This window comes from Thamnophis sirtalis, unplaced genomic scaffold, assembly GCF_051295495.1.
Source record: "Thamnophis sirtalis isolate CommonGarterSnake01/CBP01778 unplaced genomic scaffold, rThaSir2_p1.2 scaffold_9, whole genome shotgun sequence".
In the NCBI taxonomy this organism is placed as follows: Eukaryota; Metazoa; Chordata; class Lepidosauria; order Squamata; family Natricidae; genus Thamnophis; species Thamnophis sirtalis.
The window spans coordinates 58,729,607-58,753,576 of record NW_028261389.1 but is presented as its reverse complement, the minus strand read 5'-3'; the positions used below and the strand labels follow the sequence as shown (position 1 = coordinate 58,753,576).

The window sequence follows — 23,970 nt, the reverse complement described above, 5'->3', positions numbered from 1 at the left end:
TTTAACATCTATATTTTATTATGATCTGCTAATCTACATAAAATGTTAATATATATTGCTAGTCCATGTATGATATGGCACATGCTAAATAAATACATTATATAATGTGGTGGGAAATGTGTTGGTATCTTATTTCTATGGATTCCTTTTTGCTATCACAATTGTATTTATTTTATATTTGTCAAATGTCTACACTACCCATCCCACTTGGTCAGTTTACAAACAATGGTTTTTAAGGAGCTGATTCAGCTGATATTTTAGATTGTTTGGTTTAACTTTGCTCACATGGGCAGGTGAGGCATCAGATTCTAATCCTCTATTAAATTTTTATTCTGCTCTTTTCCCCTATAAGGTGACTAACTAGTTGGCTAAAACTGCAAAATTCGTTGTTGATCACGGAAAGCTTGATCTTACAAATATATTTTAGCTATTTCTGTGAAAGTCATTCTTATGCTAACACTATGAGGTCTGCCCTGAAATTTGTGTACCTCCCACCTGTTTGCCTTCTCTAACGCCCTGAAGACCTGGTTATTTTTCCTTGCCCTAGGATGAAGTCTCTTGTTAGGTGTGTTTTGATCTGTGTTTTGTTTTTTAGAGAGTAACCAGATCCATCTTGTTCTGTTCTATATTGCGCTTTTATTATTTATTTAATTGTGAGCTGCCCAGCATTTGTTTAGAATAGGAAGCACTTTAACTAAATAAAACCAGTAAATAATTTTTTGTTATTTATAACTACTGAGCATAAAATGTGGGCTTCCGCAGATAGTCTGATCCGTCTTGTTTATCTTGACCTTTCCAAACATGATGTCTTCCAGATGGCTTGAGCATCTTAAGAAGCATCAGCCAGCATGGCCCATAATTAAACAATGCCATCTATCAGGTCCTCATAAGAGCATCTTCTCTGTAGCAAACACCTGGACCTGTCATTTGGAAAGAGATTCCCTCCTCCCGTATCCTAATGGCCCCAACCCTGCTGATGTCTTGAAAGCCCTTGAAGACTTGGCTCTTTGCCCAGATGTTTGGCAAGGATGACTGAAGCCTCTTTTTAGACTACGTTCAGTTGTTTTCCTTTGTTTTGTCATCCTTTACCCTTGTTTTTTTGTCCCTTGTTGGCTTCCTTACTTTTAATGTTCCAAACAATTTGCAATCTGCCCAGAGTTTGTGGGATATGGGCAGCATATAAATTTAAATAATAACAAGAACAATATGAAATTTTCTAAAAGTAAAGAAATAAAAAAATGTGGGAGGAACTGTTAGTAAATATACAATAGTATAGAATACAATTTGTTAGTGGACGATGTTTTCCTTATAAAATATATCCTAACGATATTTTTAGTGTTTCCAGAAAGTCAATTCCATTGTGAATTGCAAGTTATTACTAATAGCATTACCAGAACAATTTTGCAAGCCTAATTTTATCCCATCCTAATGGCCCTGATTTTATCTCAACTCTAGGAAACGTATGTTTTTTTTTTCCATGATACAAAATGCTTAGAGGTGGTGCAGTGGTTAGAGTGCAGCACTGCAGGCTACTTCAGCTGACTGCAGTTCTGCAGTTCGGCTGTTCAAATCTCACCGGCTCAAGGTTGACTCAGCCTTCCATCCTTCCGAGGTGGGTAAAATGAGGACCTGGATTGTTGTTGGGGGCAATATGCTGAATCTGTAAACCGCTTAGAGAGGGCTGAAAGCCCTATGAAGCGGTATATAAGTCTAACTGCTATTGCTACTCAGATGAAAAATGGAGTACAGCGAGCAGAGATGATGCTATCATTATACCAATAACTTTTTTGATTACCAGAAGTGAGGACAGGCTTCCACTCTGCCTTTATAGCAAGAAAAGGCACTATATGTGATGTTAAAAGTCTTTATCTTAAGGCATATTCACTGTAGAAAAAAATGAAATTAATCTTAAAATTATATTCTGTTTAGGAAAAAGTAGAATCTAATTTCTTTGTGATTAAACACCTCAGCTGGAGCACAACAATACCAAACTTCCAGCAGGAATGGAACTTTTCCAACTGTCTTTAAAGCAACAATTTTTTTTCTCCTTCATAAACTTTATACTGAGTCAAGTAGAGTTTAGATTTAAAACTAACAAAGAAAAAGAATAATCTACAGGCTTCTGACATAGAACCAGATAAAAGCTTGAGATGAGAAGTCGTGGTTTTTTGTTACAACAGCTGCAGTAATTCTTAGTCACTTTGGGCTTTCTGCAATATACTTTAGTCATATTTATCCATGGCATTAAACCTCAAAGGACTATTGCTTGTTTGAACTAAGGTTTGAGAAGAAGTCAGGATCTGATAAGACAATTTCACAACTTTAGCTGTCATTTGAATTGCTATTTCTTTAAAACTCCAGATAGAGAAAGGTGGAATTCTTGCCACAATTCTTTGAAATATTAAGAAATCTTTGTTTACTAATATGTTCTGTATAAGTTAGGTACAAATAATGACTGCAGCTGTCAGGAAGAATCTAAGCAAGCCACTCTTCATTTCAGATGTAAATTCATTCAAATATAAGTAGATGTTAAGCTTCATTAGACTGAAGGCAAAGGATGTATTTAGAACAAACTTTCTGCTGCTTTTCCTTAAAACTTTTGATTTATTTTACTTTTAAGATCAGGCTCAGGAACTTGGCTTGGGTTTTTTTTTGTTTCATTTTGTTTGCTTTCTGATTTCTCTCTTGTTCTTTGTTTTTGGAAATAAGAAGTAATATCAAGTTTAGACAGCAAGTAAAATAGTATGTACTATGGCAGGCCAAAATAAAGGCTGATGAACCAAATAAAATGATTTATCAGTTCTGTAATATACAATCATTTAAAAATAAATAACCATTTGTCTGAAGTGGTGTAGGATTTCCTGCCTAAGCAAGGCGTTGGACTTGAAGACCTCCAAGGCCCCTTCCAACTCTGTTATTCTATTCTATTCTAAACATAAAATCATGTTACAGTTAGGAAATAATTAATAATTCTCACCTAGATGTAAATGTTCATTTCTGTTTAGCTTCCTGTCTTCAATGACTGTAACTCTATAATTGTGTTGTGTAAGGATTTGCTGATATAGCTGAAGATCTTGTCCACTGCCAGAAGAAGGAATGTGCAGTATGGCTTCCTTAGCTTTGTTATTAAAAAACTTAAAACTGGTATCCTCAATCTGAAACAAGAAAGAGAAATTCAAGAATTATAATAAGCAGTTGTTTCATGTTGTTGTTAGTTGCGAAGTAGTGATCAACCCATCATGACCCCATGGACAATGTTCTTCCCGGCCTCCCTGTCCTCTACCATCCTTTGGAGTCCATTTAAGATCACATCTACTGCTTTGGTGATTCCATCCAGCCACCTTATTCTCTGTTGTCCCTTTCTTCTTTTGCCCTCAATCTTTCCCAGCATTAGGCTCTTCTCCAGTGAAACAACAGTGAAAAGTTGTTTCATAGAACCAAGCTATTCACTCAATCACAATAATAACAGGTAGATGTGGGCAGTGGCTATCTAGTGCCCTGTTGTCCTTTTGGACTCCCTTTCTCATGAATACTAGTATTCCTGGAGAGGAAGCTATAGGTAATCCTTGACTTATGACCATAGGTTGGATCAGAATTTTGGTTGTAAAGTGATATAAGCATTAAGTGAGTCATAAAGTGACCAGACCTGATTTTATGACCATTTTATCACAGAATTTAAGCAAGTTACATGGTTGTTAAGTGAATCACACAGTGGATCCAGATGCCCCAATTTATTATGCTTATCAGAAGTGCCTGGAAAAGTTGCAGTTTGAGATCACGTGATTACAAGTTGGTACAACTGTTATAAATGCAAGTCAGTTGCAAAACACTAAAACTATGAATACAGGGCCGAGGAGGACAGTTTAATTTCAAGAACAGGTCAGTAGTTACTCTTTCCAATGCCATTGGAATTTTGATCCATTGTTAAATGAACGTCCACACGTCCACTTTGTTCTGACAAAATTTGGCACAGAAGCCTGACCTTAGGACCCAGCTTGTTGGGGGCAATATGCTGACTCTGTAAACTGCTTAGAGAGATCTGTAAAGCACTGTGAAGCAGTGTATAAGTCTAAATGCTATTGCTGCAGCTTTCTTGCACCTAGTAAATTGCAGGGAATTGGACCACATCTGTCAAACTTAATTGATTCACTATAGCCATACAGTGCTAAATTAGAAAAAAAGGCATTACCCTAGAGTAGGCAATTTGTGACACACTCAATATCACTGAACTGTTAGCTGCTAGGAAATCTGTCCAGTTATGAGGGTGCTGGGAGCTGTTATTCATCAATATTTGGAGGGCTACACATTGTTCACCTCTGCCCTGTGCAGTATATTTTACCAAATTAACAAGGAGTGGTGCATATTTCTGATCAGGGCAATCTGTCGCTAAAACAGATGATTTATGTAAAATAGTAATCTCATTGTTGGTGAGAACATGAATGCTGCATACCATTTAATCAACACTGGTGATTTTTAAAGTAGCGTGTAAAATCCTGTGTTCCATTTGTAACAAACAGCTTGTTCAACACAAGCGTCCCATGATCTGAAACTTATAAAGGCAGACATAGAAGACCAAACTAAATACATTTGAAATGGAATTCTGGATGAAGGGAAATAAAATGAAGATTGCTTCAACTGGGGTGGAGGGATAATTAATGAAATTGCAAGTTTAGAAAGCAGATTTATTTTTTGCTACAGCTTTACAGAACATCTTTCTTCTGAAGATAGCATTTGAATACAATTTTATTATCCCCTACAAAAGATAAAAGTGGGGGATAAAAAAACCTGAATAATCAAAGCTTTGGGATTATTAAATAACTGGCATGTTTACAAGAACAATCGTGCAAACACGTGGTTATAAATTTCAGAATGGACATTGTTCAAAAGAAGAAAGGCAGATCTTTCAGGGTAAGCAAGTCTATTTCAAACTGCTTTGAACTCTTGATTGGTCTGGTAACCTGGTAGGTATAAAGTTATATTCACAACAGCCTTTTTATCAGTTACAGGAAGTTGCTTTATGTTACACTTGGCTCAAGTGTTAAATTATGTTCAGGAAGGAGACACATAATTTGTATAACCTTTGATGAATGACTAATACTTGCCTAGTTTATTATAGATCACACATCTTTTCCAATTAAAATTGATACATTTATCATTTGTTAAATTTGTTATTATTTTCTATATGTTAAAAGTCAGGACTATTAAAATATTCCCATCAAATGCACCGTGTTTATAAGCCAAAGTAATACGAGTGCAAAGGAAATGCACGGGAATAAAATTACAGTCTTGTAAATACATCCGCTCTCTGTCCTTGCATATTTATAACCTATCTGTCTAATAGTGAGGAATGAAATGTTCTTTATCCTTAAAACACCCCTTCTTCTGGAACAACCTTTGTCTTTTTTTATCTGCTTTTGCTTCTACTTTCTTTTCCCTTTCCTATGTGACTATTGTCAGTTTGAGATCTACTAAAATCTAGGGCTTTTCAATGCTCAGTACAAGCTTTCTCAGAAATAATGGGATAGCCAAAATCAGAACAAAAATTCTGAAAAAAACATTTAAAATCTTTTAAATAAATGTATTTAATTAATAATGTATAAATATAAATACATAAATAAGATGTATTTAATAAATACATCTATACAGAATGTAATAATTATATTACTATATTAATGACAGTCTCAAAGGTGCTTTTTCAACAAGCAACTGGATTTTCTGTTTTTTCTTTGAAGACGTTTTGCTTCTCATCCAAGAAGCTTCTTCAGCTCTGATGGATGGTAGGGAATGGAAGGATTTATATTCCTTGCCAACAGCTGGTCATTTGGATTCCTTGAGGCCTGTTGAGGCCACTTGGAGGTTTATTTGTGTTCTCAGGATCACCTGAGTAGTGCAGAGTTGAATCCTACACCACCGAGTGGAAGGCCTGACAACCAGCAAACTTAGGAAAGAAAAAGAACACATCAACGAAGCCTGCAGAAGGTGTGGCTATCCCAAGTCACCCTCCATCAAATCACAAAAAAATCCAGCAGAAGCTTTTCCATAAAAGACAATAAAGATAACAATAAACAAAGCAATGTTGTCATTCCATACATGGCAGTAACATCTGAAATGCTCAGGAGGATCATCAGCCAACACAACATACACACACACTTTAAACCCAAGAATACACTAAGCCAGAAATTTGTCTACCCCAAGGACAAACTACTCAGATACACACTAAGCAATGCGGTATAGGAAGTACAAGGCGGTGAGCCATGTGCATATCTGTACATTGGGGAAACAAAACAACCACTTCATAAACATGCGGCACAACATAGGAGAACAAATCCATCAGGACTAGATTCAGCAGTCCATCTGCATTTGAAAGACAAAGGTCATTCCTTTGAAGACAGCAAAGTTCATAGTTTGGACAGGTAGGATCACCTGTTTGAAAGAAGGATCAAAGAGGTCATCTATGTCAAAATTTAACAGCCTCTCAACAGAGCAGGAGGGATACGACATTATCTATGTCCAGTCTACAATACAGTCCTTTCAACAGTTCCAAGAAGGCACCACATTCATTTGCACTATTCAGGTGACCCTGACGACACAGATAAACTTCCAAGTGGTCTCTACAACTCCCTAAAATAATGCAAATGACCAGATGTCTCCAAGGAATATAAATCCTTCCTTTCTCCACCATCCAGTCAGAGCTGAAGAATTGATGAGTAGCGAAACGTCTTCAAAGAAAAACAAGAAAGTTCAGTTACCTCTTAAAAAAGCACCTTTGGGACAACCATGATCTGGATGACTGAGAATCTCCATAAACATATATTAATGACAATGTGCAATATCAAGGGATAGTATAATAGAAGGCAAAGAACTGGAGAAGATCACAAAGTATTAAGATCTGAAAATCAACATTGAAAGATTATGGCACAGGCAGTGGTGCAGGGACGTGCAGTCAGGGGAGGCAGATCCTCACCACTGTCATCATGAAAAGAAAAAAAATGTAAAAGGAAAAAGGCAAGAGCTGAGGTCAGGCTGAGCTAGTTGCTGCCAGAGTCACCGTGGATGACTCTGCTTAACTGTTTAAAAAAGCCTCTAAAATGCGCCCTCTACAAGAGGAGGCAGGAGAATGACATGCCTCCTCTAGTCTGAGTTTAGCCGTTTTATGATCACTCGAGCAGAGTTAAGCAAGGGTTAAAAGCCTAAAAATTCCTGACGTAGGTGAGGCACATTGTTCTCCTGCCTCCTCCTGTAGAGGGCGCTTTTAAGAGGCTTTTTTAAATAGCTAAGCAGAGTCATCCATGATGACTCTGGCAGCAACTAGCTCAGTCTGACCTCAGCTCTTGCCTTTTTCCTTTTACATTTTTTTCTTTTCATGATGACAGGCAAGAGCAGAGTTGAAATCATCTCTGAAACAGCTGGAAAAGGTACGTGTGGGTCAGAGGGAGGGGGAGGAATTCAAACTTCATCCTCAAGTGTAGATCCCTCCCCAAGTGTAGTTTGATTGCAGGCAGAGCCACGTTGCCTTTTCACGCACAAACACACACACACAGAGCTAGATAAAACTATATAAGCCCAGCTTCACTGATTACAAGTTTGAAAAGGCAACGTGACTCCGCCTGCAATCAAAGACTCGAATCAGCTCCCCTCCATCTTCTCTGCCTCTTCTCTCACCCCACCCTGCAAGCAGGTGGTGAGTGGGTGGGTGGGCTTTATTGCGTTTCAGGCATTTTCCACCCAGACAGCAGGCTGCATTTGCAATGGTGGAGGTGTTTGGGGAAGGCAGCAGGGGAATGGGGGGGGGGTATGGCAGAGGAGCTGCTTTCAAGCCATTGGAAAATATATCCAATCCAACTTCTGTGTCTGTGTTTGTTTGAGAGAGAGAGAGTGAGATAGGGAAGGGAGTAGGAGAGATAGTCCAATCCAACTTCTCTCTCTGTGTGTGTGTCTGTTTGAGAGAGGGGGGAGGGAGGGAAAGAGGGAGGAAAGAGGGGGAGGGAGAAGAAAAAGAATGAAGGAAACTTTTTCGCAAAAGAGAAAAACAAATGCTGTTGCTTTAAATCGGAACTGAGCATGCCTGGCTGTGGAATTCTGGGCATTGAAGTCCACAAGTCTAAAAAAATTGAAACCCACCACTGTGTCAGTGCCTCACCAGCCATAAACTTCACCGCACGTCACTGCAGTGGTGATCCTATTGGTATTGAGAAGCCTTGGATAGTACTTAAAACATCTATGCATTGAAAAAATATACCTGTTAATTACACAAGGCTGTGCTTGGATCTGCACATGTACTTTGCCAATATACTATGACATCCTAAGTTCTTAGGAAGAACTTAATGAGAATGAAAGCCAACACCAGCTAAGAAACTTGCAGCTGTGATTTCACATTGCTGTGTGTAGTAGCAGTAATAGAAACATTTGTGATGACTGATATTTATTTGGGTGACTGTTCCATTACTTCCTGCATAATGCAGTGTGTTGACTTTGAGCTGATTCCAAATGCCAGAATACAAAATTCACTTTTGAAATTTAGAGAAGAGTAATGAGGAGAAATTTGGAAGGAGTGGATTTCTATGGAATATCTTCCTTAAATTCAAAACAAAGCTGAACAAAGTTATTTTGCACAATTAAACTGTGTCTTGATATTTGCAGCATGCACACCAAATAAAGCTAATATTTATTTTAAGAAGAACAGAACACTTAAAATGCTACAACTAAAAGGCAAAATAGATGCCTTCAAATTTTGGAGCCAGAAGACCAACATGCAACATGCTCTACATTTTTATCAGAATGTAGTCACATATACTTTTCCTAGTAGAACATATAGCGCTCTCGCGCTCTCTCTCCCTCCCTCTCTCTCTCTCTCTCTCTCTCTCTCTCTCTCTCTCTCTCACTCTCACTCTCACTTTCACTCTCTCCCTCCCTCCCTCCCTCTCTCCCTCCCTCCCTCCCCCCCTCTCTCTGTGTAGAATATAACCATGAATATTGGGTCAGGAAGAAAGAGTTAAAATCTACATTTCCTTCTAAATGCCAAACTTGTGATACCATTTCTCAGCTGATACTTGAGACACTTTATGTCTTATGAATGTGGCAATATTCCTATATCTTAATATCTTAATATCTACTCTTACATCTCTTTTGGTCACCAGTTACTTTGCCCCTCGTAAAGGAAGATCGTTTATAAAAATGTATTGAGATGTTATTTGTATACAGGTAGTCCTTGATTTATGACCAAAATTGATTGCTAAGCAAATAATTGTTAAGTGAATCACACTCAATTTTACAACCTTTTTCCCCCAATTGTTAAGCCAATCTCTGCAGTTAAGTGAAGCAAATAAAGCCATTAAGAGAATCCAGCTTCTCCCATTAACTTTGCTTGTTGGAAGTCAGTTGGGAATGTGGCAAATGGCAATCATCTAACCTTGAGACATGGATGGCAACCGTTGTAAATACCTACCGATTGCCAAGCACCTGATTTTGATCACATGACCATGAAGATGCTGAGACAGTTGTAAGAGTGCAGACCCATTAAAAGTCACTTTTTTCAGAATCATAGCTTTGAACAGTTGCTAAATGAATGCTTGTAATTTGAGGACGACATGTACTTCAAATCAACTTCAGTGAATTGTGGTAGACAAGCTATGTAAGGAAACAGTTTTGCCATGAAAAAATTGAAATAATACGGGAATTCAGGACACCCATTGTTACAACAATATCAAACAGTTGCTGAATAAATGTGCATTTTATAGAAAATATCACAATTTCATCGTTTGATTTTAGAACCAGATTCATTCATCTTAAGAGGAAGCAAAATCTGAGCCATGTTGAACAGGCTTCGACGCTATCTCTAATTTTGACATATAAAGCCTTATGCTACCTAAATCTAATATTCCTATGAGTCATCTCCCATGATCCAGTGGAATGTGACATATGGAAGAAAGTTTTTTTGAGTTTACTATCTAAATGCCAGGTAAGAAGAGCCAGCAAGGAAGCACAAGAGACAATTTTAGAAACTTGTGTACCACAGTTACAGTGTGGGAGCCTGCCAAAGTCCAGCTATCTTCACACCTCTCACAAAATCTTTTGATTCATGCTAGCTTTTGTTAATTCAGTTAAGTCAAAGAACGCCTTGTACTATGAAGCATCAGAAGTTACAGATTAAATTAGCCTTTGTCATGTGCATTGCTCTTTTTTTGTAACAAGCACATTCATTTTAACCGACTGAAGGGATTGAGATGTTAAAAATAGCACCCAGACACCAAATAGAGCAGTGTTTCTCAATCTTGACAACTTTAAGAAGTTTGAACGTCACTTCCCAGAATTCTCCAGCCAATATGCTGGTTTAGGAATACTGGGAATTGGAGGCTAAGTATCTTCAAGTTGCCAAAGTTGAGAAATGTTGGAGTAGGGCAGTGATAGCTAACCTTTTTCTGGCCCAAGTGCCCAAAGCGTATGTGCGTGCCTTTCCATCCACGCATGCATGTGTCCCCCATGCATTCATGCCCCCCTCCTCATGCGCATGTGTTGTGGCCCAGCAGGAGCTGTTGGAGCTGCCACCAGACTCCGACAGCGACGGGCCCTATGAGTCGGCTCCGAAGGATGTGGAGGACCCTGGACAGGGTTCCGACTCTGAGCAGGGTGCAGAGAAGCTGGTTGGCCACCAGGACGCACCTGAGCCTTGGACCAGTGTGGAGGAGACAAGGGAGTGTGATCCGGACGTCAGCAGTGGGGAGGAGACAAGGGAGTTGTTCCTAGATGCCCAGCACCGGAGAGCTAATAGGCGTAAGGAATAATTACGCAATTACAGGAGGTAATTGCACTCAGCTGGTGGTAACTAGGCTCCTTTCCAGACTATAAAAGGAATGCTTGTGCACACGCCCCTTTTGGCTGAAGTCAATGCAGGAACGAATGTTGGAGAACATTATTGTGAGCTTGGCAGGCTGGATTGCTGCCAAGCCTTATCTGTGCTGGATTGCTGCCACGGCTTGTCTGTGCTGGTTGGCTGCCAAGGACTTGTCTGTCTGTTAATTAAATGCCGTAACTTATCTTTGGCTCAGAGTGTGTGTTGCTGTGGGACAAGGGGGGTCAGAACAGCATGCATAAGTGCCTTGCACATGCCTTGAGCATGCACCCTGTCTTACACATGTGTGTGCATCCCCCCTGCACATACACACACACTCCCCCGTATGCCCCCCCACATGCGACAGAGACCCAATGACCGGCTGGCGGGTGGGAGGCACATGCATGTATGGTGGAGCTGAACTAGGGTGACGGCTCCTGTGTTTACAGACCGCTGCATGCCAACTGTGGCATGTGTGCTATAGGAGTAGAGTATTTGGGCCACTACCCCTTTCAGTAGCTGAATCTCTTCACTAAACTCTGATTTCTTCCCAAATTACTTAGCTTTAAGTTGTATAGGATTAAATTTGGGGTCATAATTATTACCATGGACTCTGTGTTTGTAAGTGAAGACATTATTAAATAAAATGTAGAATATTTAGCAATAACGTAACATGACTGGAATATAGTCAGTTCCACCAATATTTTTTTTAAAATTATGGACAATGATCATAATTAAAAATAGGTCTCTCCTGAAGGAAAATATTTCCAATGTACAACAAATCATCTGACATTGCATTTTCAAAGTTTCTGGAAAAGAATTACTGACTGTTAGATTCTTGGTTTGAAAGAATGGAGTTCGGCTTTTATTTTTCTTTGTAAACACTCATTATAAGATAGATTTTGAAACAATATGTATAATGTATCAAGATCTATAACAATATAATTTAAAAAGGGAAAATGCAGGTGTTTAAACCTTTTCTTCAGCTTTATTTATTTCATTTGGTTTTGGAGCTACTTTACTGAGAATGGCTCTGGTGGGCTCTACTTTAAATAATACAAAATGTAAAAACCAAGTTTGTTTGGCATTTTGCCAGGAGTGTTTTCCTCTATAAGGTGGCCGCTGCAGCACTAATTGAATAAATATGCTTGAACTGAAGCATAAAGAATTTGGCATTCATTAGTAGAAACTATAGTTCCCCTTTGAAATTCAGGAAACTTCATTTTTAATTTATGCTAGAGAGCAGAACTACTTTCAGGACACAAACCAGACATTTTATTTTGCTCTGCATGTGTTAAACGTTTTGGAAGATCTACTTCAAGTTGCAAGTATTATTTCAGTCTTAATTCAGTTATGCCTGTAGGCAGTGAGTAGGCCTATCTGCTGCCTTTTTGACTTCAGTTTCCACCAGTGCTAGTTACATGACTTTTAGCAAGGGATTCTAGTAATTGTAAAATTATAGAGTGAACTAAATAGTAATACTGAAATCAAAGAAGATATTTCCACTTTTATCCCTAACCTTCTACAGCAGCTTTGAAACATCTTTCAAATGCTAAGGAAATAGAGTGGGGAAAAAGAAGACTACAGGTAATCCTTAATAACAGGTCATTTAGTGACTATTCAAAGTTGCAACTGAAAAAAGTGACTTACGTTTTAATGTTTTTCACAGTTACAACTTTTGAAGCATCCCCATGGTCACACGATCCAAATTGAGATGCTTGGCATTTGGTTCACATTTATGACCATGGCTGCGTCCTAAGATCATGTGATCAACCTTCTGACAAGCAAAGTCAATGGGGAAGTCAGATTCACTTAACAACTGTTACTAACTTATCAACTGTTTAGAGTTTAGAGTTTTATTGATTTGTATGCCGCCCACTCCCGAAGGACTCCGGGAGGCTTACAATAAAACAGGGGAGGGGGATAATACACAAAATAACATATTAAAATATACAACAGTCACAATTTCCGAGGGGGTGGATATTTCGAGAGCCCCCCGGCCTGCTGGAGCAGCCAGGACTTAATGGCTTTGCGGAAGGCCGGGAGGGTAGTAAGAGTCCAGATCTCCACGGGGAGATCGCTCCAGAGGACTGGAGCTGCGACAGAGAAGGCTCTCCCCCGGGGAGTCGCCAGCCGACATTGGCTGGTAGATGGAATCCGGAGCAGACCTAACCTGTGTGATCTAATTGGTCTATGGGAGGTGATCGGCAGGAGGCGGTCTCTCAGGTACCCAGGTCCGATGCCATGAAGGGCTTTATAGGTAACGACCAGTGCCTTGAAGCGGATCCGGAGACTAATGGGTAACCAGTGCAGCTCGTGGAGGATAGGTGTAATGTGGGTGTACCTGGGTGCACCCACGATCGCTCGTGCGGCTGCGTTCTGGACCAGCTGGAGTCTTCGAACACTCTTCAAGGGCAGCCCCATGTAGAGCGTGTTACAGTAATCCAGTCTTGAGGTCACAAGGGCGTGAGTGACTGTCTGAAGGGCCTCCCAATCCAGGTAGGGTCGCAATTAGTGCACCAGGCGAACCAGGGCAAAGGTCCCCCTGGTCACAGCTGACAAATGGTGTTCTAAAGTCACCTCAGGATCCAGGAGGACTCCCAAATTGCAAACCCTCTCTGAGGGGCATATAATTTCACCCCCCCAGCCTGAGAGATGGAATATTTGGCCAATCTTTGGGAGGGAACATCAGTAGCCACTCGGTCTTGTCTGGATTGAGTGCTAACTTATTTACTCCCATCCAGCCCCTAACAGCCTCCAGGCACTGGCACATCACTTCTACTGCTTCGCTGAGTTGGCACGGGGTGGACAGATACAGCTGCGTATCATCCGCATATTGATGGTACTTAATCCCGTGCCAGCGTATGATCTCACCCAGCGGCTTCATGTAGATGTTAAATAGGAGGGGGGACAGGACCGAATCCTGTGGCATCCCATAATTGAGGGGCCTTGGGGTCGACCTCTGCCCTCCAACCAACACCGACTGCGACCTGTCCGAGAGGTAGGAGGAGAACCACCGGAGAACAGTGCCTCCAACTCCCACCTCTCGCAACCGTCGCAGAAGGATACCATGGTCGATGGTATTGAAGGCCGCTGAGAGGTCAAGGAGCACAAGGATAGAGGGGTGACCCCTATCCCTGGCTCACCATAGATCATCGATCAGCGCGACCAAAGCAGTTATTCACTTAACAGTGAATAACTGTTAACCACTGCAGTGATTCACTTAACAACTGTGGCAAGAAAGGTCGTAAAATGGGGCAAAACTCACTTAAATGTTTCACTTAACAACAGAAAAGTTGGGCTCAATTGTGGTTGTAAGTTAAGGACTACCTGTATTAGTTTAGCATTGAACTTTGCCCTTTACCATTTTTTACAGACAACATAAATCCAGTTACTGGGTGGAGGGGGATTTCCCCAGCAGTTCTCTGCTGAGATTAAGGCAACCCTGTTTTTCCCCACCTCCCCCAGAAGTTGCAGACATGTTCCTGGAGTTTTTTTTTTCTAGTACACTCTCCATTGTTCAAAACATATGTTTTGCTTTCCCCAACTCAACTGCTCTAAAAATATGCAATTGTAACATGAAAAAATCATATTTCTTGCCATCCTCTCTATTCATAAAATTTTGCCTTACCTAACATAAACCAGCATATACAAGGTTGTGAGTCAGAAGAAACAGTACTGCAAAAGACTCTTTAATCTTGTTTCAGCTGCTTAGGCTAAAACTGTTAAAAATGCAGCTTGCCTCAAAAATAATACTCAGCAGCAAATTAAAATTATAATTAAGTCCCTTCCTGTCACTTTCTGAACACAATTATGTCTCCACAAATTCTGCACATAGACATGCAGAATGGTGCAAGTATCCACACTCTCAGCAAGGCGTCTTTCCTCCATGGAGTTGCATGTTCACCAGAATGGTTATTTAACTAAGGACCATTTTTCTTACAGATATTATCGGCCTCAACACCCTGATCTTGTATCTATCTTGATTGATGAACTTCATCTATCAAGTAGCTTGTCCATGCAGCTATTTACTATCCTGGAAATTTACCTCTGCTGTTAGATCTTGTATTATCATGTCATTTATGCTATTGTATTTTTATTATTAGTTGAATAATAAAAATGTAATAGTATAAATGGCTTTTCTGCCTGGAAATGCAATTTACTATTAAACAATGGGGTATAAATTTAGAAATAAAAAAGTTTAGTAGACTATGAAGAATAAGTAATGTTTGCCAGTAAAATCTGGTAGAAGACATAGGAAAATGGTTATAGTAAAGAACTGTGGAAAGAAAGAAGGGAAAAATATGCATCTTGAACCTGTGTCAAACACCCACCATGGCCACACCCACCCCTGCCATGCCCACCCTGGCCACACATCACCCACCCCAACCCTCCGAGGTCAAAAACAACCCTGATGCAACCCTCAATGAAATCGAGTTTGACACTCCTGCCCTATTGTCAGCCAGGCCCAGGAAGGTCTTGCACTGATCAATCTCTTGTAGCAGTTACAATTTTTCCTGAATCAGGACACGCTTCTCACAATCACTTCATTTCAGTCAGAAATTATAGCTAGTCCAGAATGCAGTGACATAATATTTTTTCACCTTGTAACTTCACCGTAATTGAGGAATCCTATATGTTTGATCAAATGCATACATAAATCAAGAGTTTTGAACCAAATAAAGGCCATTTTTTTCATGATGAAATAGTGGAATTCTGTCTTTAAAAGAAAAGTAAGACTGCCTTTTTATTTCATTTTCAGCACAAGACATTTTGCTAGCCTCTGATATTCTCTTTAACTTACCTAACTTCAGAGTACCTTCTGTTTAAATATGATGTTGGCGCAGGGATTTGTTCACAAACCAGATAATTACTGTCCAATCCCCCCACCCCCGCATATTTGTTTAAATATGTGTTCTGCCAGATTTCTTGCCCTTTTTCTGAGATAAACTGTCACTTGATATAAACATAATCCGCCAATGAATGTGGACATCCTGCAGCTGGTTAAATTGTCTGGAATCACTCAGTCCATCCACATACTAAGCACAGCCATTTGTTATCTAAAATGGATACTCAAAATTATTTTTCTGAGGTGAATTTATCTCCCAATAAGACATGTCATGAACTGGAAATCCTTAGAAGTCATCTTGCCCTGCATTTTAAGCAAATGCAGCAAATGTGTTCTCTTGTGAAACCTAAGAAAACACATTTCAGAACAGGAGCAAAAAAGGCAATCACAGTAAAGTTATGTCACAACAGTTAATGTGTTGCTAGAAGAAAAAGGGTTAAGTTCATGCTATCAGCTGCATTCAATTTAGAAGCTTTAGGTGTGGTCCAGAGAATTTTTGGAAAACAAACTAAAATGTGAGTTACCATATCCAACTGTCAAGAGTCTGATGGAAGTTTGCAGGGCCACCCTTGTCATTAAGCAAAAAACGAATCTGTTTTATTCAGCAAATGCTGGGAGTGGGATGTTAAAGGAGAAATCTGTGCATTGCATGGCCTCTCTGGGCTCTGAACTAGTCTGTTGCCTTCACGTATTAATGTTGAAGAAATATGCAGTTATCAGTCTAATCAATGTAAAGAAACTTGGAATAAGAAAGTGCAAAGTGAAATTGTTGTTAGTTGCGAAGTCGTGTCCGACCCATCGCATCCCCAAGGACAACGTTCCTCCAGGACTTCCTGTCCCCTACCATCTCCCAGAATCCATTTAAGCTCATGCCAACTGCTTTAGTGACTCCATCCAGCCACCTCATTCTCTGTCGTCCCCTTCTTCTTTTGCCCTCAATTGTTCCCAGCATTAGACTCTTTTCCAGCAAGTCCTTTCTTCTCATTAGGTGGCCAAAGTATTTGAGTTTCATCTTCAGGATTTGGCCTTCTAAAGAGCAGTCAGGGTTGATTTCCTATAGGAATGACCGGTTTGATCTCCTTGCAGTCCAAGGGACTTGCAGGAGTCTTCTCCAGCACCACAGTTCAAAGGCCTCAATTCTTTGGTGCTCAGCCTTCCTTATGGTCCAACTTTCACAGCCATATATTGCAACTGGGAAAACCATAGCCTTGACTATACGCACTTTTGTTGGCAGGGTGATGTCTCTGCTTTTTAGTATGCTGTCTGGAATACATAACTATAAATGGATTATTAATTTGTATCTATATGAGACATAAATTATTGCTTACGGTATAAAAAAGTAAGAAAAAACACATCCAGGCAAATAAGATCAACTAGCTACAGTATTTAGTTTGAAGAAAGAGATGGTGGTTCATCTGAGGAGAGTGGAAATAATATGAGTATTTCTAAAACATATGGTACTTCTTTGCATTATTACAAGCACTTCCCTACACAGTCTCCCACTGTGTGTCTTGTGAATGTAGTTTATCCCATTTAACACTTTTATGTTTCCTGTATTTCTAGGAATACGTGAATTTCCTTTTTGTCGTTGCTGTATTCTGAAAGCTATTTAAAACATGTTAGCTTTTAATGTCTGTAGTATTTTTGTTTGAGAAGGAGTGGGCTTTGGGCTGAAATGACTGGAATGTTCCTGTGTTTCTCATTGTTTGCTGTCTAAATATAGAGCAGGCCACAAAAATCAGAAGATCTGCTTTGATTACAGGCACATTAAAGCAGGCTGAGCAATTCACAGTCAGATCTGCTGTAGTTTGCTTCAGAGGAAGAATGTCACTAAAGCTCAGAACTCCTTGGCTCACTTATTTTCACTGCATGCATGCTGCAGTTCATGATATTGCCAGTTGTTTTATTTAGATCAGCTTTCCACTATCTGACTGCCTCCAGGTGTGAGAAGACTAAAGCTGCCAAAATTCTCAGACGTGGGATTATAATTCAAGTATAAAATGCAGGATCCTTTCCTAAAATATACTTTTAGAATCAAAGTTTCTTCCAGAGGAAAAATACAAGTAAAATTGCAATGGAAATCACTTCACTGCCGTTTTCTTGCATCAAAACAAAATAATTCACCATTTATTCTAAGCCATAATTCATAATCAGAATGAGCTATTTAACTAGCTCTAAATTTTCCTTTCATTTGTTATCTCCAGATTAAATTATTTGCATCTCCTTCTATCCGCTTATAGGAAAGTGTGCCAGGTAAGGATAATTATAAATATGAATTCTAGTTAATCATGTTTTAATCATCCTGAGATTAGAAATACTTCTTATATCTGAATATATGATACTATGTTTCACCATAAAGATCTTGTTGACTCTTAATCTTTAAACTAAGCAACTGCACGTACTTTGCAAAGTTGAAAAGCTCCAGTTTGATCCTTCTTGGATGCCTGCTGAATTTCCATCAAAGGGAAGCCAATTACAGTGATCAGGCTGAGGTTACAGACATCCAGAACCATAGTCCTATTGTATGAAGGACCTCTGTAAGAATGTTGACTTTTTCGTATGATCAGATATGTAATACATGAGCATGCCCAGTGGTGTAATGTTACAGAGAATGCCAAAGAATCCAATGGTTTTGGAGCATGCAAGGGAATATGCTCTGCGACTTTATTTAGAAAAGAAAAAAATATATCATCAGCACTAGAATAGACCAAATTTATAATATTCTAGAATTGATAAAATGATACAAGTTGGCATGGAGAAGCCAGAAAATAAATAAAAGTTGTAAAAATTTTACTTTGTAAATCGGTAATTTCTGATTGAAAGATAAATGTTACATTTTGGCTACTGAAGTTTTTTTGTTACAGATCAGTTTTATAAATTAAAGCTAACATAATATCAGTTAAATTTTATAATTGGAGTGTGTACTTACACACACATTTTTAAACTGAGGGATTTTATTAGTAGTTTATTTGCTCTGGGGGTTCTGAAAATTATGTGTGTTTGCATGCATATTTATGGATTTCTATATACAAATACATTTGTATGTCTGTATCAGTGGTGAGTTGCAGGCGGCACGCCCCGGTACGGGCGTACCGGAGCTTGCCCGGAGCACCAGATACCATTCTGGTACGGTGCTCCAGAGGGCCCACCTGTCTGAGCTCCTTACTGGTCTTTTAAGTCTTCGCTGCTTCCGCACACACGCACAGCACATACAGTACCTGCGTGACGCTCCACTGAGCAGCTGGAGCATCACGGAGTCTCACGGAGGGACTACGACACATGCCCGCACTGTGCGCATCCATGTGGATGCCGCCAGGCCCGTTCCAACCATACCGGTTGGAGCAGGATCCGGAACCCACCACTGGTCTGTATGCATGTGTATTGCTATTGAATTATGATTATGAGATTATCATAATTACATACTACTCTTTAAAATGTTGGAACACGAACATGATTCTTCTAGTCCCTGTTTTTCAAGCTTTTGTTATTTTGTTTCATTGCGTCATAGCCAAGCCCTGGTGTCGTATTTTAAATTGTTGTATTGTCTTGTATTGTCTTATTTATCCCTTTTCCCTGTTTTATTGTAAGCCGCCCGGAGTCCTTCAGGAGTGGGTGGCATACAAAACCAATAAATGAATGAAATGAAATGAATGAATGTCTTCAGGAATAAAAAACTGTTCAAGTGCTACTGTCATCTGCCACATGCCCAAGCCCTTCTGGTGTATCTCTGTAGTGTCTCCTATTCCAATATCCACTTTAGAGCACTTAGCTCTTTCTTCTTTTTCTGTCCATTGCCATTCTTTCCATATATTCTTTAGTTCTCATAATGTAGCCAAAATATGGTAGTTATTGTTTGGGGATACTTGCTTCAACTAAACATTCAGGCTTGATTTCCTGTAATACTTAACTCTTGGCCCTGTTGGTTGTCACCAATGCCACAATTCAAAGTATTTTATCTCTCCTTTTTCTTCAAATCTCATCTCTCACATCCATACATCGTAATAGGGAAGACCACTGAAGGGACTTCGTTGTGAAGCATTGTGATTTTTATCATGATCCAAACGTCATAGTCCCTCAATTCCTTTTTGCCTATTATTATACTATGAATCTATTTTGCACACCATCATCTATGTAATTCTGGTGCCTAAAAAAATTGTAATTTTCAACCCCTTCTATTATTTTAACTTACATTCTTCTACTTTTCTAGTAGCCATAATCTTTGTTTTCTTGATATTCAAAGTGGGCTCAAATGTTCACTCTTTTTACTTTTAGGATGATCATTTTTAGGTCTTCTTCCATTCCTGCAATCAACATAGTATCATTTGTTGGTGGCGCAATACTGGAAGAAGGAAGACTTGCCTACAACTCAAGAGTGGACATTGAAAGTTACAAACTTAGCCGAGATGGCTAAAATATCAGCATATCTTAAAGATCACTCAAATGAGAGATATAAACGAGACTGGAAAAAATGGATTGACTATATACAAAATAAATACGGGACCAAGAAATTCCAGTTAGCCTATGCTTAAGATCAGAAATGATTTAAATTGTTTAAAGTTAGTTCAGTAAGAAGAAGCTAAGGTCAATGTAGAATGTTATTAATTTCTTTATTTCTTTTTTTCTCAATAGATTTTAGACTGTGTTTGTTAGAAATCCATACCGTGTACGGGTTCTGGGAAGTCGGGGGGGGGAGGAGGAGGGGGGTTGGGGGAGAGGGTGGAGGGAGGGAGGGGTATATATTAGGCTAGACAAGAATTTGGTGGTAAACTAGAATTATTTTGACATGCAAAAAAATGTACTTCGATGTCTTACTGATTGAGGAATGATGAAATGTTTGCCTTAAAAGAAATAAAACTTTTGAACTGAAAAAAAACAAAACATAGTGTCATTTTCATGTTTCAAGTCATGGCATTTATCGTGATTTTGATTCCACTTTAAATTTTCTAGTCATGCAGTCTTTATAATGTGTTCAATGTAGAGATAGAACAAATATGACGATAGAATGCAGCCCAATGTGGCTGCTTTTCTATCAGTAAACCATTCAGCAAATTCTCTTCTCAGTGTTGCTTCTTGGTTGTTGTGGAATTTTCTTATCAGAAAAATTGGATGCTTTGGTATATCTATTGCTTTGAGAAATTTCAAGGTCTGTTTCTTCAATTATCAATACTATCAGATGCTTTGGAGTAGTCTAGAAAACTATATGAGAAGTTATGATCTTGAATCTTGCAATTCTGATCATACTTTTCCTCCCATATATCTCTTATACGCCAGGGAGTAAGCCTGAGCCAGAGGTGGGATTCAAAGTTTTTTACTACCGGTTCTGTGGGCGTGGCTTAATTGGCATGGCATGGCTTGGTGGGCATGACTTTGAGAGCATGGCAAGGGAAGGATACTGTAAAATCTCCATTCCCTCCCCACTCCCGGGGAAGGTTACCGCAAAATCCCCATTTCCTCCTGATCACCTGGGACTCGGGAGGCAGAGAATAGAAGGGGGCAGGGCCAGTCACAGTGGTATTTACCAGTTCTCCAAACTACTCAAAATTTCCACTACTGTTTCTCCAGAACTGGTCAGAACCTACTGAATACCACTTCTCGCCTGAGCCTCTTCTTAATACTGTCTCTCTTCCAAGGACTTAAGGAATGCACCTATTCTTTTCATTTACAGAACAGTTTATGAATATTTGTTTCAAGGCATCTCCTTCATTCTCCACTAGTATTATATGACCTAGGCTCCTTCTGAAACATACAATTATCTCTCTATCCATACAGCACTAGAATCTATTCTGCAGAATTTCCAACACTTGATACTGTTGTTGATATTGTTGATATTATTGTGATATGGGGGCTCTTATCCTATAATTTAAGCATTTCTTTAAAGCAATTTCTTTCAAGAAATTGAGCTATATATACATACTTTGCTATATATTTTCCAATCTGCCTTTTCTTCCCATATTTGTACTGTCAAAGTTCACCAGAAGCAGCAGCTCTTTTGCGTTTGTGAGGTACCTGGGCAAAGGAACATCTGGAGTCTCCTGTTTTTATAACCTCTTAGCCCTTAAAAACACACACAAAGGTTTGCTGTTTAACATAGCACCTACATTGCCATCGGCCTCCCAGTCAGCCAAGCTAGCCAATGGAAAAATGGATATGAATGCCTTTGTAATGTTATAGGCTAGCAGATAACATGCTGCCTTGAAAGAGTGCAGTTAGTGGAACAGATCTCAGATTTCCTTAGCTTTGTTGTTGATCTTGGAGTCTTTCCAAATGGGAGCTAGATCTCTATTCTAGTCCTATCCGTCACTCTTAACTCTAATGATGCTACCACAACTAGCCCAGAAAATCATATGAACAAACTAGGAAACCAGACTCATCCCAGTTTCTCATCACAGCTTTTTTTAAAGTTATGGGAAACTTCTGACATTACATTATCTTATATATTTAAAACATATAAACAGGGGTAAGAAAAACAGCTGATTTTAATTATAGAAAAGTAGATGCAAAAGTAAACATTTGTAATCTTGCAAAGTCCCTGGAAGCTTTATTTGATATAGATTAAATACTATAAACTTTTATAATTTTTAAAAAGATTTCTTACTTTGAAACCATTTTTTGTGATAAAAATCATTCTTAAGAAAGTTTCTAATAATAAATAAACTAATAAAAGGCAATCCGAATTATACCTTATAAGAAGATAAGATTGAATTGTAAGGGAAGGAAACAGATAGATATTTAGGAATGGTAGGAGTTATTTTACTTGTACTGTGACACAGGATTGCTTATAATAAGAACAATCTTGCCCAGAGGACATTTAATTTAAAAGGCTGGCTGTGCATTTTATAACTTCATCTTCCAGAGATTTAACACTGGTGCAATTGTGCAAAGCTGATGCCACAACCAAAATAGCTTGTGCAAGTGTTCTAAGTACACTTTATGAAAAACTAACAAATACATATTTCGGTATAAACACATCATCATTTCTGGTACCAAGGATATATAAACAAACAGAATGGTATAAAAAAAGAAATCGGTTGTAAGGCAGACAGAATAAAGCAGGGTTAAAACACAAGTGCTTAAATCTGTATCATTTTTTTTTCTTTCCGCTTTGCATGATTTACTTTAAAGCATGTATAGCTTTAAAAGTCTTTAGCTATCTACCCACATTGATGGGAGGACAGGAACCCACTTTTATTATCTTCAGGGATTTGAGTAAAGCAGGCCAAATCTCAATCTTGCTTTGTTTTTTTGCCTTTTTGTCTGTTTGTTTATTTCCTGCTCAAGACAACAAATATATCCCACATACCTTTGCCCTCCTATTTCTCTCACAACAACAACCCTATGAGGTGGGTTGAGCCAAGACAGTGACTCTCCCAAAGTCACTCAGCTGCCTTTTTTAATGTTCTTACCAAATGGTGAGGTGAAAACTTGCTAAAAAATACTATTAATGTGTAGCAGACACTAGTGTCTGAATAATGATCAGTTTTGGGGTGTTGGGATTATAGCTGGAATTCTGGGAGCTATGATGGGCTTCTCAAAAAATAACTGCCATTGCTGACGCCACACATTTATACAAACTTATACAATGATTGTCACAGTGGGGCTGATCTTTTATCAAACTCTTTTTTACCAAAATGCACATTGATGAGATTGTGCATCTAGCCTCCAAATAGCTTTGCTTTGGGTTTTTCTGAGTTGGAGGGCCATGTGAAAACAAAACATTGAATTACACCACCTCTCCCCCATCACTTTCATTTTCTAAGAATGCATTTGGCATATACTTAGGTTCCGGTAAAGGTTCCCCAGCACATGCGTGCTAGTCATTTCCAGCTCTAGGGACTGTGCTCATCTCTGTTTCTAAGCCAAGAAGCCAACACTGTCCGAAGACATCTCCATGGTCATGTGGCTGGCATGACTAAATGCCGAAGGCACACAGAATTATGTTACCTTCCCACCGAAGTGGGTCCTATTTTTCTACTTTCATTTTTTATGTGCTTTTGAACTGCTAGGTTGGCAGAACCTGGGATAAGTAATGGGAGTTCACTCCATTATGCGGCACTAGGGAGTTGAACCGCTGAACTGCCAACCTGATTGACAAGCTCAGTGTCTTAGCCACTGAGCCACCACATCCCACTTACGTTCTGGTACTTCATTGAAAGGGATGCAGTGGCTCAGTGGCTAAGATGCTGAGCTTGTCGATCAGAAAGATCAGCAATTCGCTGGTTCGAATCCATAATGCTGTGTAACAGAGTGAGTTCCCTTCACTTGTCCCAGCTTCTACCACCCTAGCAGCGCAAAA

At 39.2% G+C, this 23,970-nt stretch overlaps 1 protein-coding gene across 1 annotated transcript in view; it reads right to left on the bottom strand.

Annotated features, from left to right (window-relative positions):
- CPED1 (cadherin like and PC-esterase domain containing 1) overlaps positions 1–23,970 on the bottom strand; it is a 105,783-nt gene that overhangs the window by 78,776 nt on the left and 3,037 nt on the right. The window contains exon 3 of the mRNA XM_087723653.1: positions 2,978–3,155. Within this exon, the coding sequence (XP_087579779.1) occupies positions 2,978–3,155 (178 nt within the window). The remainder of the gene's footprint in view (positions 1–2,977; positions 3,156–23,970) is intronic.